This window comes from Excalfactoria chinensis, chromosome 2 (assembly GCF_039878825.1).
Source record: "Excalfactoria chinensis isolate bCotChi1 chromosome 2, bCotChi1.hap2, whole genome shotgun sequence".
NCBI classification, from domain to species: Eukaryota; Metazoa; Chordata; class Aves; order Galliformes; family Phasianidae; genus Excalfactoria; species Excalfactoria chinensis.
The window spans coordinates 92,578,946-92,593,767 of record NC_092826.1 but is presented as its reverse complement, the minus strand read 5'-3'; the positions used below and the strand labels follow the sequence as shown (position 1 = coordinate 92,593,767).

General features: G+C 43.5%; 1 protein-coding gene across 1 annotated transcript in view; it reads right to left on the bottom strand.

The window, feature by feature from the left end:
* Positions 1-2,067: 2,067 nt before the first annotated feature.
* Positions 2,068-14,822, bottom strand: part of COA1 (cytochrome c oxidase assembly factor 1) — a 44,820-nt gene continuing 32,065 nt past the window's right edge. Inside the window, exons 3-4 of the mRNA XM_072330390.1 lie at positions 9,169-9,274; positions 2,068-4,025 (exon numbers count right to left, since the gene is read on the bottom strand). Of these exons, the coding sequence (XP_072186491.1) occupies positions 3,664-4,025; positions 9,169-9,274 (468 nt within the window). The 3' untranslated portion in view covers positions 2,068-3,663. The remainder of the gene's footprint in view (positions 4,026-9,168; positions 9,275-14,822) is intronic.

Genomic DNA, 14,822 nt, shown 5'->3' with positions numbered 1-14,822 from the left:
ACAGGGCCCTCCATTCCTCGCAGAAGGGAGTCACCTACAACTATCACCCTTCTATCCTTACGGGTAGAAGCAGTCTTGAGGCTTGGGGGCGACGGTTTCACCTGAGTCAACTTCATGGGTGAACCTGTCTCCACACTCTCACTCGTCCCCCCCTCAAAATCCAGGGCCTCAAACCTATTGTGCAGAGGCACCTGGGGAGCCGGGGATGGTCGGGATGGGGGATGTCCCCTCTGCCGAGCAGGTACCCGTTTCCACTCCTCCTCCCTTCTCGAATTGCTGCTAGGGGGAAGAGAGCACAGGGGGCTCGCTGCAGCACTGTCAGCTAGCTGGTTCCTCTTTACCACCTGTCTGTGAGGTGGCAGGGGCTGACGTGCTCCATGAAGAGCCTCGGCTGTGTGCCGAGAACCTGAGGCTGAGAGGGACTGACACCACCAGTCAATCTCCCTCTCACACTCTTTTATAGTCCTCAGCCTCTCCACTTCCTCCTTCACTCCATGTTTTCCTTTTTTTTTCTTCAGTTGGCAAACCTGATTGACAGACTGCTCTGCTTCGAAGTTTCTCTCCCCATGTCATTTAACTGTGTCTTGTTGGCTCTTGGGGTCTCATGTGTGCGTGAGACCATGTCAGGATGGCCCACTTACACATTTGTTGTTCCTTCCGGGGGTTTCAGAAGCAGATAAGAACAAATGATTTTAGATCCTCAGTCAGATGCAAGGACATTAAGTGCTGTCAAGCTCCAAGCTGATCTATGTGTGAGCCCCATACTAAGTTGTCAAATTTGTCTGCCACAAATCATTCTGCAAAAGATACATTCTCTTTCCAGGTTGCAGATGGAAATGTGTGGAGAGTTCTTTTTAAAATAAAACTCTGATACACTTCACTTACTACTGTTTTTTAATATCTTGCAATCCTCACACTCACTCTGTGAAATAAGGAGGAGCTGTTATTTCCCTCCATCTGTGAGAAAAGGATAGGGAGGAGTGAGAATGCCAGGGTACAGATCCCTAGGGAAGTGCAGATGTGCCTAAATAATGTCTGTGGGTACCTCTGGCCACTAAGAAGGAGGCCAGGTCTGGCCCTGGGTCTCTGAAGTCCCAGTTTTGTGCCTTCTTCCCATACTTATGAACTTTGATTCCTACCACCATTCTAAACACAAATCCACCAAGTTTCACTTATCTAATTATGAAAACAAACAAACAAAAAAAAGCATATGGCTGGTGGTAACTGAGCAAAAATACTGCAGCTCTGGGTTTCTAAATACAGCTAACAGAAGTTCTCAAAAACATGTGAGGAGGCTTTCATCAGATATAATTTCCTCTTTTGCAGTGGAAGATGGAGTACGAATGTGGTAAAGCTCAGTTCCAGAAATCAATTTTACCTTGAAAATTAAGATTTTCGGGCTTCAATACCACAAGAATGTAAAATCACTATTATGTGATGTAGAGTCAGAGCATCCTACCAACCTGAGTATGATAACTGTTATCTATCATGATATTTAGCTTACCTTGATTCATTCTGATGCAAAACGGAAGATAGCTCCCTTACCTCAACACCCAATAGCAGACTGAAGTTAGGTTTGCTGCACAAGCACCTCATCATCTCCTTTGGAGGAGGGGTGGGGGAAACAATGTCCTACATTGGCTCACAGTATCTGTGTGTATGCGGAGTTACTGTTTGCAGAAGACATTTTGCACAAATGAATAGCTCACACTTTTCTTAAATTTATGTTCATAGAGACGTATTCAACATGTTTCTCAGCTAATTTCTGTCATGATGACAATAATAGCCTTTCACAAGATCTTCAGACATGAATTTCCTCTTCCTTCTTGTAATGATCTTAGCAACACAGATGACTAACCCATGCATCCTGCTCCACTGTTTTCTCCTTCCACTTCTATCCCTGTATCTATACATATCTTCCAGTACTTCCCCCAGTACACTCCACTGACAGAAGCGATCCATTTCTGAGTCAGTTAAAAGGTACTCCATTGACTTTGTTCCAGATACGAGTAACTTTATCTGCACATGTAAAAATATGTTAGAGATTCAATGAAGCATGTTAGTGAAATGGATGTTTATTCCTTCTGCAGTCAAAGACATAATAAAACTGCCTCTCTTTTAGCTTAAATGTTCATTTTGTTATTGTTGTTGTTTTCATGTATTTCAAGCATTTCATTAAGCTTTTCTAATGGCTAATGTGTACATGGTTATACAAATATGCATGTTCTGGCGTACATTAACGTCTGCTGAAAGAGTGTATGGTGTTACAGCTGCAACCCCCAGGGAAAACCACTCGCTCACTGAAATATTTATGAGCAAACACCTTTCCTCACCAGAATGCATGGTGATCCAGAGGTGACCTGTACTGTGTTAGAGCTTCCCATAACCATAACAAGCTTGTAGGTTGTCTATTTACAGATCACTCAGTCCATTAAGACGCATCAAGGTAATAAGACATTCAATTATTTTATCAGTGCCACAAATTCTGCTATTCGGGTTAGTTAATAAATAAGGCTGTGCTTAGTGCTGAAGATCTTAACTAACTGCCAGGAGTTCTGAAAAGGAACCATTAGGCAGGAACTAGGAATGTTGTGGAGTCAGTAATCTGATCTGTGATATAATCATCAAAGATGCTTAACTAGTTTATTTCAAGAAAACATGAATGTTCACAGAGACTGGAAGCATGAAAGTGGGAAAGAAAATTGGTGGTTTATGTCTTGGATGAGGTCTGCAGAAGGCTGGATTTTAATTTCACCCTGAGTCACTCAAGTGACTGGCATTCTTAAAAGGTGACATAGAAAATATTCTTCTATTTATAATAGAAAAGTTCTTCTCTTTTTCTCAGTCAACATAAAAGGTCGTATGCTTGCCCTGAGTATTTGGCCTTAGTTAAGGTAGCTAGTAAAATCTCTAAAACCTGGAAAATGTTTTTGCCCAGCATATCAAGTAGGTAAAGTCTGGCTGGAGTGAAGAGTAAAGTGAAGTTTATGTGAGTTGATAAGAGGTTAATTTTCTTGCCCTGACAAACTCCTCCTTCACCTGCAGTATCTAGTCCATTCCTACTGCCTTTGTTTAGTCAAAAAGTGAAAAAAAAAATCATAATAAAATGATTCAAAAAAGACACAATTCCTCAGTGAGTTGCCTGAGGAGGTGTCTGAGGATGTCCTGGGTCTCCAGGAAAACCCAGAGAGAACAGCTGGTCCTCTTCAAATGGACTTTAGTTTCTGGGTGAAAACACTGATGCAAAGTTCTTTTCAGACAGCAAACCAGAGAGGAAGTTAACTTGTATTTGTGAGGTTTGCCTCAGCCCAGCCCTAGGGTGATGCAAATCAGCCTTGTGCAATACTTCATCACCCAGAACAGCGTTCTCCAGCAACTATGTAATGTGAGTGCTCAACCCCATGCCAGGATGTTATCCTCTATTGCAGAGGCTCACAGGTGTTCTAAAAGCCATGCCATTTGTGCTGTAAGCTCCACTGTGCAGTTTGTGAGTAGCTATAAAACTCTTTTGAACAAAGTTTTGAAATGTGGAACATATCTGGGAGGAAGGGAGGCAGCTGATATTTGAAAACTAGATCTTGATACATTTCTGAAAATGATTACAGTAAGAGAAGGATTCACTGACTTGGAAGGTCCCTTAGCATTCTGCAGTGTGCTCATACATCACAAAATGAAGACACCCTTCTTGCTGTTTCTAGTTCTTCTCGTCAGAGCTATGGATTTCCTTCTCCAAATCAACTGGTATCCCACTCTATTGCCTTGCAGTGGGACTCTTGCTCCCAGGCCACTTGAGACTTGCTGAAAAGCCCAGCGTTGATCTCTTTTCACATGAGCTGGGGAAGCCACTCTGTGACACAGTCTCTCCAGCATTAGTTGTGTTCTTTCTGTGTCCACATGATTGTTCCTATCTGTCAGTTGGATGTTGTGCACCTTCAGAGGGGAGGCACCCAGGGCTTCCAGGGCAGCAGGATTGTTTTTCAGATGCTCCAAAGCCTGCAGATAATGCTGCATTCTGGCAAAACTTTCTACATAGGAGAAATAGGTTAGTGAGGAGACTGTCCACTTTAAATAAACAAACAAAAATATACATAAGTGAATTGATGGATTAAGAACTGGTTCCCAGGTCACAGCAAAAGGGTTGTGATCAACAGTCCTATGTCTGGGTGGAGGCCAGGGGTAAGTCTTGGGACCAGAGCTCTTCAACATCTATATCAATGACATAATGGAATCAAGTGCACCCTCAGCAAGTTTGCAGATGACACCAAGCTGTGTAGTTGATACATTGGAGGGAAGGGAAGCCATCCAGAGGGACCTGGACAGGATGGGGAAATGGGCCCATGTAAAAGGCAAGGTGCTGCACCTAAGCCGGGGCAACTCCAGGTATTTATACAGACTGGGAGAACAACTTGAGAGCAGCCCTGTGGAGACAGACTTGGAAGTCCTGGTGGATGAGAAGCTGAACATGAGCCAACAGTGTGAGCTTTCAACCTGGAAGGCCAACTATATCCTGGACTATGTTAAAAGAGGAGTGGCTAACAGGGAGAGGGAGGTGATTGTCCCCCTCTACTAAGCTCTTGTGATCTGTAGTACTGTGTCCAGGCGTGGGGTCCCCAGCAAAAGAAAGGCATGGTAGTCTTGGAATAGGTCCAGAGGAGGGCCACTAAGATGATCAGAGGGCTGGAGCACCTCTCCTGTGAGGGAAAGTTGAGGGTCTGGGCTTGTTTGGCTTGGAGAAGAGAAGGCTTTGGGGATACCTCATTGTGGCCTTCCAGTATTTGAAGGGAGCATATAAACAGGAGGGGGAATATACATGGGTTGATATTGATAGGACATGGGGGAACAATTTTAAACTAAGACAGGAGAGATTTAGGTTAGATATTAGGAGGACGTTTTTCACTCAGAGGGTGATGACACATTGGAACAGATTGCCTGGAGAGGCTGTGCATGCCCAGGAGGCATTCAAGGCCAGGCTGGATGTGGCTCTGGGCAGCCTAGTCTAGTGGTTGGCAGCCCTACTCACAGCAGGGGGGAAGTTGAAACTAGATGATCTTTATGTCGTTTTCAACCCAGACCATTCTATGATTCTATGATTCAGTGAAAAAGATACTTCCTCCAGACTCCCACATCCACCCTGAAAAATAGTTCAGAACTACTTATTAGGAAAAATCTAGCTAAAGGAGGAAAGGAATCCTTACTTCAGAGAAGCAATGCTGACTGCAACATTACTCATCACATTTAAATGAGAAGAGCTGTGAATATAGCCTGTTCTGCAATGATGTACAGATTATGACCAAGTGTCATAATCAGACAACTGGGAAAAGGAGGTTATCAGGAGTACTCAGCATGGGTTCACCAAGGGGAGGTCATGCTCGACCAACCTGGTGGCCTTTTATGAAAATGTCACTAGCTGGGTGGATGGGGGGAGAGCGGTAGATGTAGTCTACCTTGATTTCAGTAAGGCTTTTGATATGGTCCCCCATGACATCCTTATAACAAAGCTCAGGAAGTATGGGATAGATGAGTGGACGGTGAAGTGGATCGAGAATTGACTGACTGGCAGAGTGCAGAGGGTTGTCGTTGGCGGTGCGGTGTCTGGCTGGAGGCCTGTGACTAGCGGCGTCCCCCAGGGGTCTGTATTGAGTCCAGTCTTGTTCAACATCTTCATCAACGACCTTGATGAGGGGATAGTGACCACCCTCAGCAAGTTTGCTGATGACACGAAGTTGGGAGGATTGGCTGACACGCCTGAAGGCTGTGCTGCCATTCAGCAAGACCTGAACAGGCTGGAGAGCTGGGCAGTAAGAAACCGGATGAGGTTTAACAAAAGCAAGTGTAGAGCCTTGCACCTAGGTAGAAATAATTGCATACACCAGTACAGGCTGGGGGAAGACCTGCTGGAGAGAAGCTCTGCTGAGAGGGACCTGGGCGTCCTGGTGGACGACAGGTTGGCCATGAGCCAGCAGTGTGCCCTTGTAGTCAAAAAGGCCAATGGCATACTGGGGTGCATTAAAAAGAGCGTGGCCAGCAGGTCGAGGGAGGTGATCCTCCCCCTCTACTCTGCCCTGGTGAGGCCTCATCTGGAATACTGTGTCCAGTTCTGGGCTCCCCAGTACAAAAAAGACAGGGATCTCTTGGAAAGAGTCCAGCAGAGGGCCACAAAGATGGTGAAGGGCCTGGACCATCTCCCCTATGAGGAGAGACTTAGGGAACTGGGTCTGTTTAGCCTTGAGAAAAGAAGGCTGAGAGGGGACTTGATCCAGGTTTATAAATACCTGAGGTGTGGGAGCCATAGTGGCGAGGCTGGTCTGTTTTCAGTAGTGCGTGGGGACAGGACTAGGGGAAATGGGCTGAAACTTCAGCATAGGAAGTTCCACACGAATGTGCGCAAGAACTTCTTTACGGTGAGGGTGACGGAGCACTGGAACAGGCTGCCCAGGGAGGTGGTGGAGTCTCCTTCTCTGGAGATATTCAAGACCCGCCTGGACACCTACCTGTGTGACATGGTGCAGGGAGCCTGCTTTGGCAGGGGGGTTGGACTCGATGATCTCTAGAGGTCCCTTCCAACCCCTACAATTCTGTGATTCTGTGATTCTAAAAGTGTCCCTGTTAGTCAGATTTGCATATGTTGTAAAAGAGGAAAAAAAGAAGGAAAAAAAAAGGCATAAGGATAAGTTTGAAGGTGCTCTGAATGTAATTCAGTGTTTTGTTTTTTTTTTAAGGAGTACAGAAAATACTTCAGGAATAGGAAATATTTATTTCACATACATTGATGCGGGGCAGCAACAGCTGCTACAGCTACGTAACTCCTGCTGTGTTTCTGATACAGCTTTTTTAGTGGCAGCCAGGAAACTACAGCTCTACCGAAGGATATATTAAAACTGAGGCACAAAGAGGTGCCGTTAAAGTTAATGGTCAAACAACAATAATAGCACTGTAGACTGGATATGATGGACAATTGTGGTAAACTGCTATTTGTCCATATCTGGCCACTATGTATAGCTAGGAAGTGCTGTTCATTAATGACCACTGAATAAAGCAGAACTGTGAGGCTGGATACATGCCAACCTTCCTTATGGATGAAGTGATTTGGCTAAAGACAGTTTTAAGGCTTACTAGATGAGATTTCTAGATGTGTTTCACACAAGCCCTACTTCATTCTGCTGACATCAAGAAGAGTAGTTTGAAGCTCGGAGTGTGCACACATTAATATCCTGCTCCAACAATTTTGCTCTCACCTTCCAAAGAGTTTAAAATAAGGTGTACAATCTGTTTCCTGGTCCCTCCCCATCTATATCACTCCCTGAGCATGAGAATGAGGGGTGTTGGCTGCTTTCCCTAATTAGAGGCATCTCCTATGAACAGACAGTGTCAAGATGGCATAGAAACAGCTCTGCTAACCTGTAGTCTGCATGGTCCTCTTGTCCCCCTGGACTATCCTAGGCAGCTCAAGCAAAAGGGACCTCAACATACTGGCCCTTAGTGCTTGTGGACAATGGCAAGAAGCCACTTGTTAGAAGTATGTTGTATTCATCCTCCAGTTTGGAGGGAAAAATGTTTTGTGTTTCATGATGCCCCTGCTCAGGCACTCCCAGCAGCATCTCACTTTGAGCACTGAATGTGAAATGCCCAGCTAATGTTTGTCTGCATATTTTCTGTAGAAAAGCTGAAAGCATGCTGGGGTTGGCTTGGGAAACTGCTCTCATAAGGGAGGGAGTGGGTGTGAAGACTGAGAGTAGAAATATGATTACCTGAATGTTTGTAAAAGAGACCTCTTGTCTCTTTCAAAGAGACCGTGTGCATGCAAACTATTTCAGCCTGAAGGAATGGGGGAAGCACTCCTCTCCCCCCTCCTCCCTCCATTATGGAAACTGCTTGCTCCTCACACATTCCAGTACAAGCCAGTTCTGTACACTACACAGAAGAAATTGGAACAGCCCTGAGCACAGGCAAAGGAAGGCAGGTTCCTAGTGTGGAGGCTACACAATGACACACAGCTCAGTATAGAAAGTCAGCAGGTCAGTTGGTTTGCCACCGAGTAATCTGACACATGTTTAGGATCTATCGGTACTGTAGCAGACCAAGAAGTAGCCATTGCAATAAGCCATTCAATTACACAGCTCAGTGATGCAGGGAATGAGCTGAGAGGGAAAAAATTTCTGAACAGCAGTGCTGAAGCTGAAATTTTTAAAAAATGTCCTTGTTAAAGCCAACTTCAATAATTGAAAGCACAAGAGGATTGAATGCCTGTTATATACTACTGAGCTCAAGGGCTGCCTAAAATTAAAGCCTGCTTTCCAGCCTTATCTGATTTGTTATTAATATGTGTAAAATGAAGTAGAGGCTTCACAACTTATGTGAGGGCTTGAGGAACAGGCTTAGCTACACTTTTCTGGCAGCACTGTATGGTAAGGTAGTAGCCGAAAAGCGCTATCATTTACTAGAAGCAGCGAGGGAGAGAGAGAGGCTCAAGAAGCTCATAGAACCCCCTCAGACTAGCAAAACCTGTTTCTGTTCTGAAGCTAAATAAACAATTTAAAAACAACAACAACAACAAAAACCATACACTTGGACTAATGATTTGAATTCTCAACCAAAGGCTTGTGGCAATTAGGTCTGTGAGCAGAGATGGTTTACCTGCCCAGCTTTTCTCTTCTTGTCCTGTTCTCCTCAGTGCTGGTCACTTTTAATTGCCTTCACAGTCTTCAGGAGAAATTAATAAAATCTTTAGCATCTTGCAGGTTTGTGGTGTTTATGGGACAGCACCACAAAAAGATTTACTAGTAAAATTGCTAGACTTAAATACATTCTCACAGATCATCCTTTAAGTTGCTCTCCTTTTCCTGCCCAGATGTAAAATCTCAGCAATAAATGAAAACATTACTGAGTAACCTTTCATTTCATCCTAACTCCCAAGAAGCCTCCCAGTCTCCTGAGTGACCACAGCAATCTGCTGTCTGCATAACTCCCACCCTTGGAAATGGGTATAACAGTGCTTTAGAATCAACCCTGGCATTAAATGAAGCAGAGGCAAAAACCCAGAAGTTTCAGCCACACTTCCCTCAACTTCATGTGCTTTTCAGATCTTACGTGCTGCTGTTTTTCCTTCTACACAGAAGCAAATGAAAGGGGCAGAGGAGAAATAAGGTTGCTAACAGCACTGAGACTTACTTTGCATAACCACATTATACATAACCACACATCCCCCACTGCTGAACAGTCCTGTAAAAATAGCCATTTGCTGCAGTTTTCTGAGAGAAGCTGTCATCTTCCCTCCCTGAAAAAGAAAAAGGAGAGATATTTGTTGTGAAAGAAGAGAACTAAAGGGTTATTTCCCCTCTTTTCTAAAAGCCCTTTCCAACTGCCCAGCCAAGCGGGCCTGAATAAAAGCATAGCACACTGTGGCCAGGCTCAGTCTCACTGGGGTCCCTCAGCACACCCAGAAGGCATCATGGTGAGAACAGAGCAAACTGGGCACCAAGCTGGGATGAATGTGTTTATTCACCTCTTTTAGTGATCCCACCACTTCACTAATTGCCAAGAAGAAAATGACCTCCTGGGTGTGGCAGGGAGCCAGGGCCCAGCGCATTGTTCTGGCACTTCCCATGCACACTCACTAGCACAGTGCAAGCATTCAGGCTCCAGGGGCCAGATCTCTCTTTCAAGTAAACTCCTGTAAAGTAAACACACTTGTAGCAGGGGCTAGTTTGGCCAAGCTATGCCAGCAAGCGTAGTGTACCCAGGGTGTGGATATTCTGGTTTTTCTTTCTTTGCTTTTTTCTTTTTTTCCCTAAGCCATGGGGTAAACAGGAAGTTTCTTGCAAGCCTATTTTCCTTCCTTCCTGTATCCCCCTTCCCACCATCTTCCAGTTTGATCTTTTCACAAGTCCTGGTTATGGCACCTGAACTGAATGACAAAGCAGAGAGAAAATCTCCAAGAAAGTTGATCCATTCTTCCATTTCTCTGTGTAAGAGTGAGACTACACAGCCTAAGGAGCTTGATCTATTGCTATTGTTCAAGCAGGTTGGTGAGAAACTAGAGTTGTCAGTGGGAGTGCATCAAGTTGTTTCAGGCCTGGCTGTAGCAGTACAGGACCTGACCAAGCACCTGAGTACCAGCTTATGCTATTTCTTCTCAGCTGGGCAAAGGGAGGAATGGCCTTCACAGCAATTAAAAGAATTGAAAAATTAATAAAGAGCTGCTGCATCCTTTTGATGTAGAAGCATAGACATCTGAATGCATAGGGAAGTTGTATGGGATTTCTAAACCCAAATTTGACACCTAAATCCTTGTGCCAGGCTGGTGTAACACAAACACTGTACTTAGTGAGAGCTGTTTAGTAAACCAAAGGACAAAACCCAGTTATAGAAATATGACCTAGGCAACGTCATTTGAGTCCTGTTGTGAAAATCACCTCTTGCATCCCTCAAGTATGCATTAGTCAGGTATTACACAGCTGACAACCACAGTTTAGAGAGGGTGGAGAGACAAACTTCAGGGTAAACTTCCTCTTCTCACTTCTCTGCTGAGATGCCCATATGTGTATCTTACATGCTCCAGCCCAAGGAAAACCTAGATATAACTTTTGTTGTTTCTAGAATTCAGTTTTAAAGCATGTTATTACTCATTCAAAGGCTTACTTTGTTAACTAGCTAATTTGGTTTTAAGAGGTCTTAATATTCATCTTTGCAAGCTCTTTTTCACTGAGCAGTTGTTGATAGCTAGTACTGGTAGCAACCCCCCCCCCCCAAAAAAAAAACCAAACATATTAATGCCAAAGCAATCTTATGCCCCAAATCCCCAAGTTGTGATGTGACGTTTGCACAATCACTCGTCTCTCTTCCTACTTACCTGCTTCTCTGCTGGGCTTTCTTCACTTCCCTTGAGGAACTTGAGCAGCGTGAGAAATCGCAGCAGAGGAAGTAACAGTGTGTTTTGTTAGAGAAATTGCGACAGTCAGCTCACAAGGATAGGACATCAAGAGCTTTTTTCTTGCTGGCTTGTGTTTTCAGCTTTCCTTAAATCACAATTTACAACATTATTTTTTTCCTCAAAATGGACCATCTGATTAATATCTGTGTTTCTTATAGTACTTGTCTTTCAAGGAGTAGGACATGCCCTGCCTGGTGTGCTAACCAGCTGTTGTTCTCAGAGCCTGGTACGCTGATTGTTCTGCTGGGTGCAGAATAAAGTGAGGAACATGCTTGATGCCAACACCACATAACAGGAAAAAAAGTTGTAAATTTGGACAGCTGATCAGATATAACAGACTATGACCTAAGGCATTTGTTTTGCCCCTTTCAAAGTTGCAGACTGAAAATACCAGACAAAATTTGCTTTTTATGATGAAATTCAAGGTAATTGAACACAAATGTCTGGGCCTGGGGTGGAGTTTTTCTGACTGCTGACTGTTTGCATGAGTAGAAGTAGAAAGACATGGAGCTCTTGCACCAGCAAGGAGGTTTTGATAGAGACTAAAGGAACCCGGTTAACAAATGGCGAAAATGAAATGGTCTGCAATTTGCTGTCAGGAGGTTTGAGGTTCAGTTGGTCTCACAGTCTGATTGTATGCAAACAAGCAAGATGGAAAATAAGATGAACTTCTTGCCAATCAACCATGTGCTCATGCCTGTTTCATTTCTGTCTATACATGATGCATCTTGGTCTGCCAGGTCACAGCCTGCTCAAGCACAAACTAGCTTTGTGAATGGAGCAGAGCAGAGGGCCAGCTGCTGTTGGGTACCCTGATGATGATATACCAGGATAGTGCCATCCAGAAATGTGATTTAGTAGCTGAGAAATATGGAGACCAGTAAGTGCTGCTACTCTGCACTTCCCTCAAAGCCATGGCCCATCATAAGCCCTGGCAAAACAAATCTGCTAGGAGCTGAGGCACACCTGAGACAACCAGCACCCTGCTAGCTTTAGCCCCCTAGCCTGCTTCAGCTCTGCCAAGCTCCTCACTGCCCCAGCACAGAGATTATCCCCATTGTCTGCTAGCTGTCACACACTGTTGCCAGCTGGCCAGACCTCTCTCCTTTCAGGCTAGGCCTTGATGACCCACTAGGCCTCCTCCCACTAGTTTCTCAGCTGTTCTCTGGACTAGTCCTATGACAGCATGTTACATAAAGAGGTTAAGAGCTACACATTTTAACAAGTCTTTGGAGGTATTGTAAACCATCTTTTTAATCCCACAGTTGTCAATTAGATTCCAAAAGCAAGGACAAAGTGCCCTTGGAACCCAGAGGATCCCTCAAAGGGGTAGCCATTCCCCTTCCCTGCCATCTTGGTCTCTTGTGGGATGGATGCCTAAACGCTGTATTCACATCCTTGAGCAACCCTCAGCACGCAACTGCTGATGACTTTGGAGTGATGACACAGGAGATACCAATGAAGTCAGCTTGTGGAAGATCAGAACATAGTTTGTAATTGTTGCCCACAAGGATTTGTCATTAAGATCTCTGGCCAACTGTTTGTTCCTCCTATAAACTGCTTTGCTGAAATGCCACAGAGGTAGCACATTAGGGAAAGGAAGCTGAGACATACTGAGATTCATTCCTCCTGTTCTGAGACTTCATAAAAAATATATAGAGCTTGCAAAGCACTTAGGGCATTAAAGGAAAAACAAACAAACAAACAAACAAAACAAAACAAAAACTAGACTTCATTCAGCACGATGGGAGTAATTGTATGACAGTGCAGTTAGAGAATCTTATAAATGAATACAATATGCAATTGTGTCATCTTGAAGGAAGCTCCAACTGCTATCTGTGACAGAGATCTCTCCTCAGAACCTGTTATACCACTAAAAAGTATGTAAGTCAACTTGTGGAAAAACAGATTTCTTCTCAACTGCAAATTAAAAAAAGCACAATGTCCAAGTTATAGTATTCTGCATAAAGATATCTTCCTTCTTGCTATTTTACAGCAGTAAGAAAGATTAAGTGGAGATTTGCACACACAGAAGCACCAAGCCCACAGTTACTAAAAGATATATTAAATCATTATAAGTAATGTTGCCTAAAAATAAGTATTAAAGAATAGAACTTACTTCATAATAAGGGCAATGTTCATCTAATGCTTTGAAAATAATAAGATCTGGTGGAGTAGGTATACTTCAGGCCTGACAATGAAGGTAAGCAGGACTCAGTTAACAGAGAAGTGGAAGTCTTCCAGGGTCACATGTGAAATGGTGGGTTACTGCAACACAGAATCATAGAATCACAAGGTTGGAAAGGACCTACAAGATCATCTAGTCCAACCGTCCTTCCATTACCATCGCTACCACAAATGTTGCTCCAGCAACAATAAGGATTGTTTTTAATTAGACTTTTGTTTTCTCCATAGACAGACATATGCTGGACTTAAGAGATTCTCTGTATTTTCAGCAAATTCATATCTCTTGTTCTGGTTTCTGCAAATTGTGTATGTCATGCTATTTCCACTGGTGTGAGAGGCTGATCTCAGGCACCTCCACCAGAGGCAAGGGAGCAATGAAACTAAAGGCTTTTTCACAAAGCTAAAGCTGTTCTTTTTATTTGTTTCTGACTGAAGCAAGAAAGCTGGGGCACAGGTTCTCTGGGGAAGGCACCTCCTCCTCTTCCAGGCATCACCAAGCTCCACCAGCATGTCTGGTTTCCAGTTGCTATCACAGTTCAAACAGTAAACTGTAATATTGCTGTGAATTCAGAGAGAAGCTACTTGGTCTATTCAAACTTAGTGTGATCACTGCTGGTTACTTCAATTTTGGCCACTGATTACTTACCCAGCTAAGACCAATAACCACTAATACAGGCACCTGAGAACCTTTAAACCACTGTAAACCACTGCTGTCCTGAGTTATCATCTTGACATGTTAAATATGTGTGGTAAAAGACTACAAATAAATTGAATTAAAAGTTATCATGCAATTTGAACTTAGATCTCAGCATCTAGATTTGGGGATCTCTCAGAAGTCCTTCTGCAATTCAGGCTGGTGAGATGTGAGTTGGCTGCAACTTCAGCTTTTGAGAAAATCACCCAGGCAGTTGAGGGTAATGTCTGATAATGCACTTGTATTGAACACACTTGCTATTTGGGATTTGCTCAGGTGGATAGATACAGCCCATCCACTGATCTCATAAGATACATAAGGCATCTGAGTTTGAGCCAATTTCTGTATTAATAACTGCCAGAACATAATTTCAGAGATAGCTTTTTGACACTGTCTAGCAAATACCTTCATTATTGGTAACATTACTGATGACAGGACTGTACAACAGAAGTATTTTAACAAGATTGTCATTTCAGCATGTTATTTTCTTCTTTTTCAAGAACATTCTCTCAACCTACTTTTTATCATATCTCTGAAAAATGACTGCACAAGTTGTGCCTCCTGCCAGCATGTTCAGAAATATGGAGAACTTTCCATGTAGTATCTGCCTTTGCCAAAAGCTCAGGTACTTGTAGAAAAGAAGTCTGCTTAATTCAGAGTCAAACTCAAAGTAGCAGCAATGCTTTTTTTTTCTCCATTGTTTTTCTCCAGCTGCACTGAAAAGTGGTATATTGATATTTAGGAAGTAAACTACTTTTTCAGGCAGCTCTGAAATGTTGCCTTGAGGGTACTTCTTGCAGATGGCTCCTTGAAATGTGTAACTTATCCAGGTTAAAATGCTTTGTAAGGACAACCGCATGTATGAGAAGGATTACTGGCAAGCCACAAAACTGTGGCAAGTTTATTTCTGCCTTTGCTGCTATCAAATTAACAAGGAAAGTAAAAGTAGTCAACAGAGTGATTAAAGAAACTAAGAACGCTTTAATTTTTAAGTTGTATCACATCTGCTGG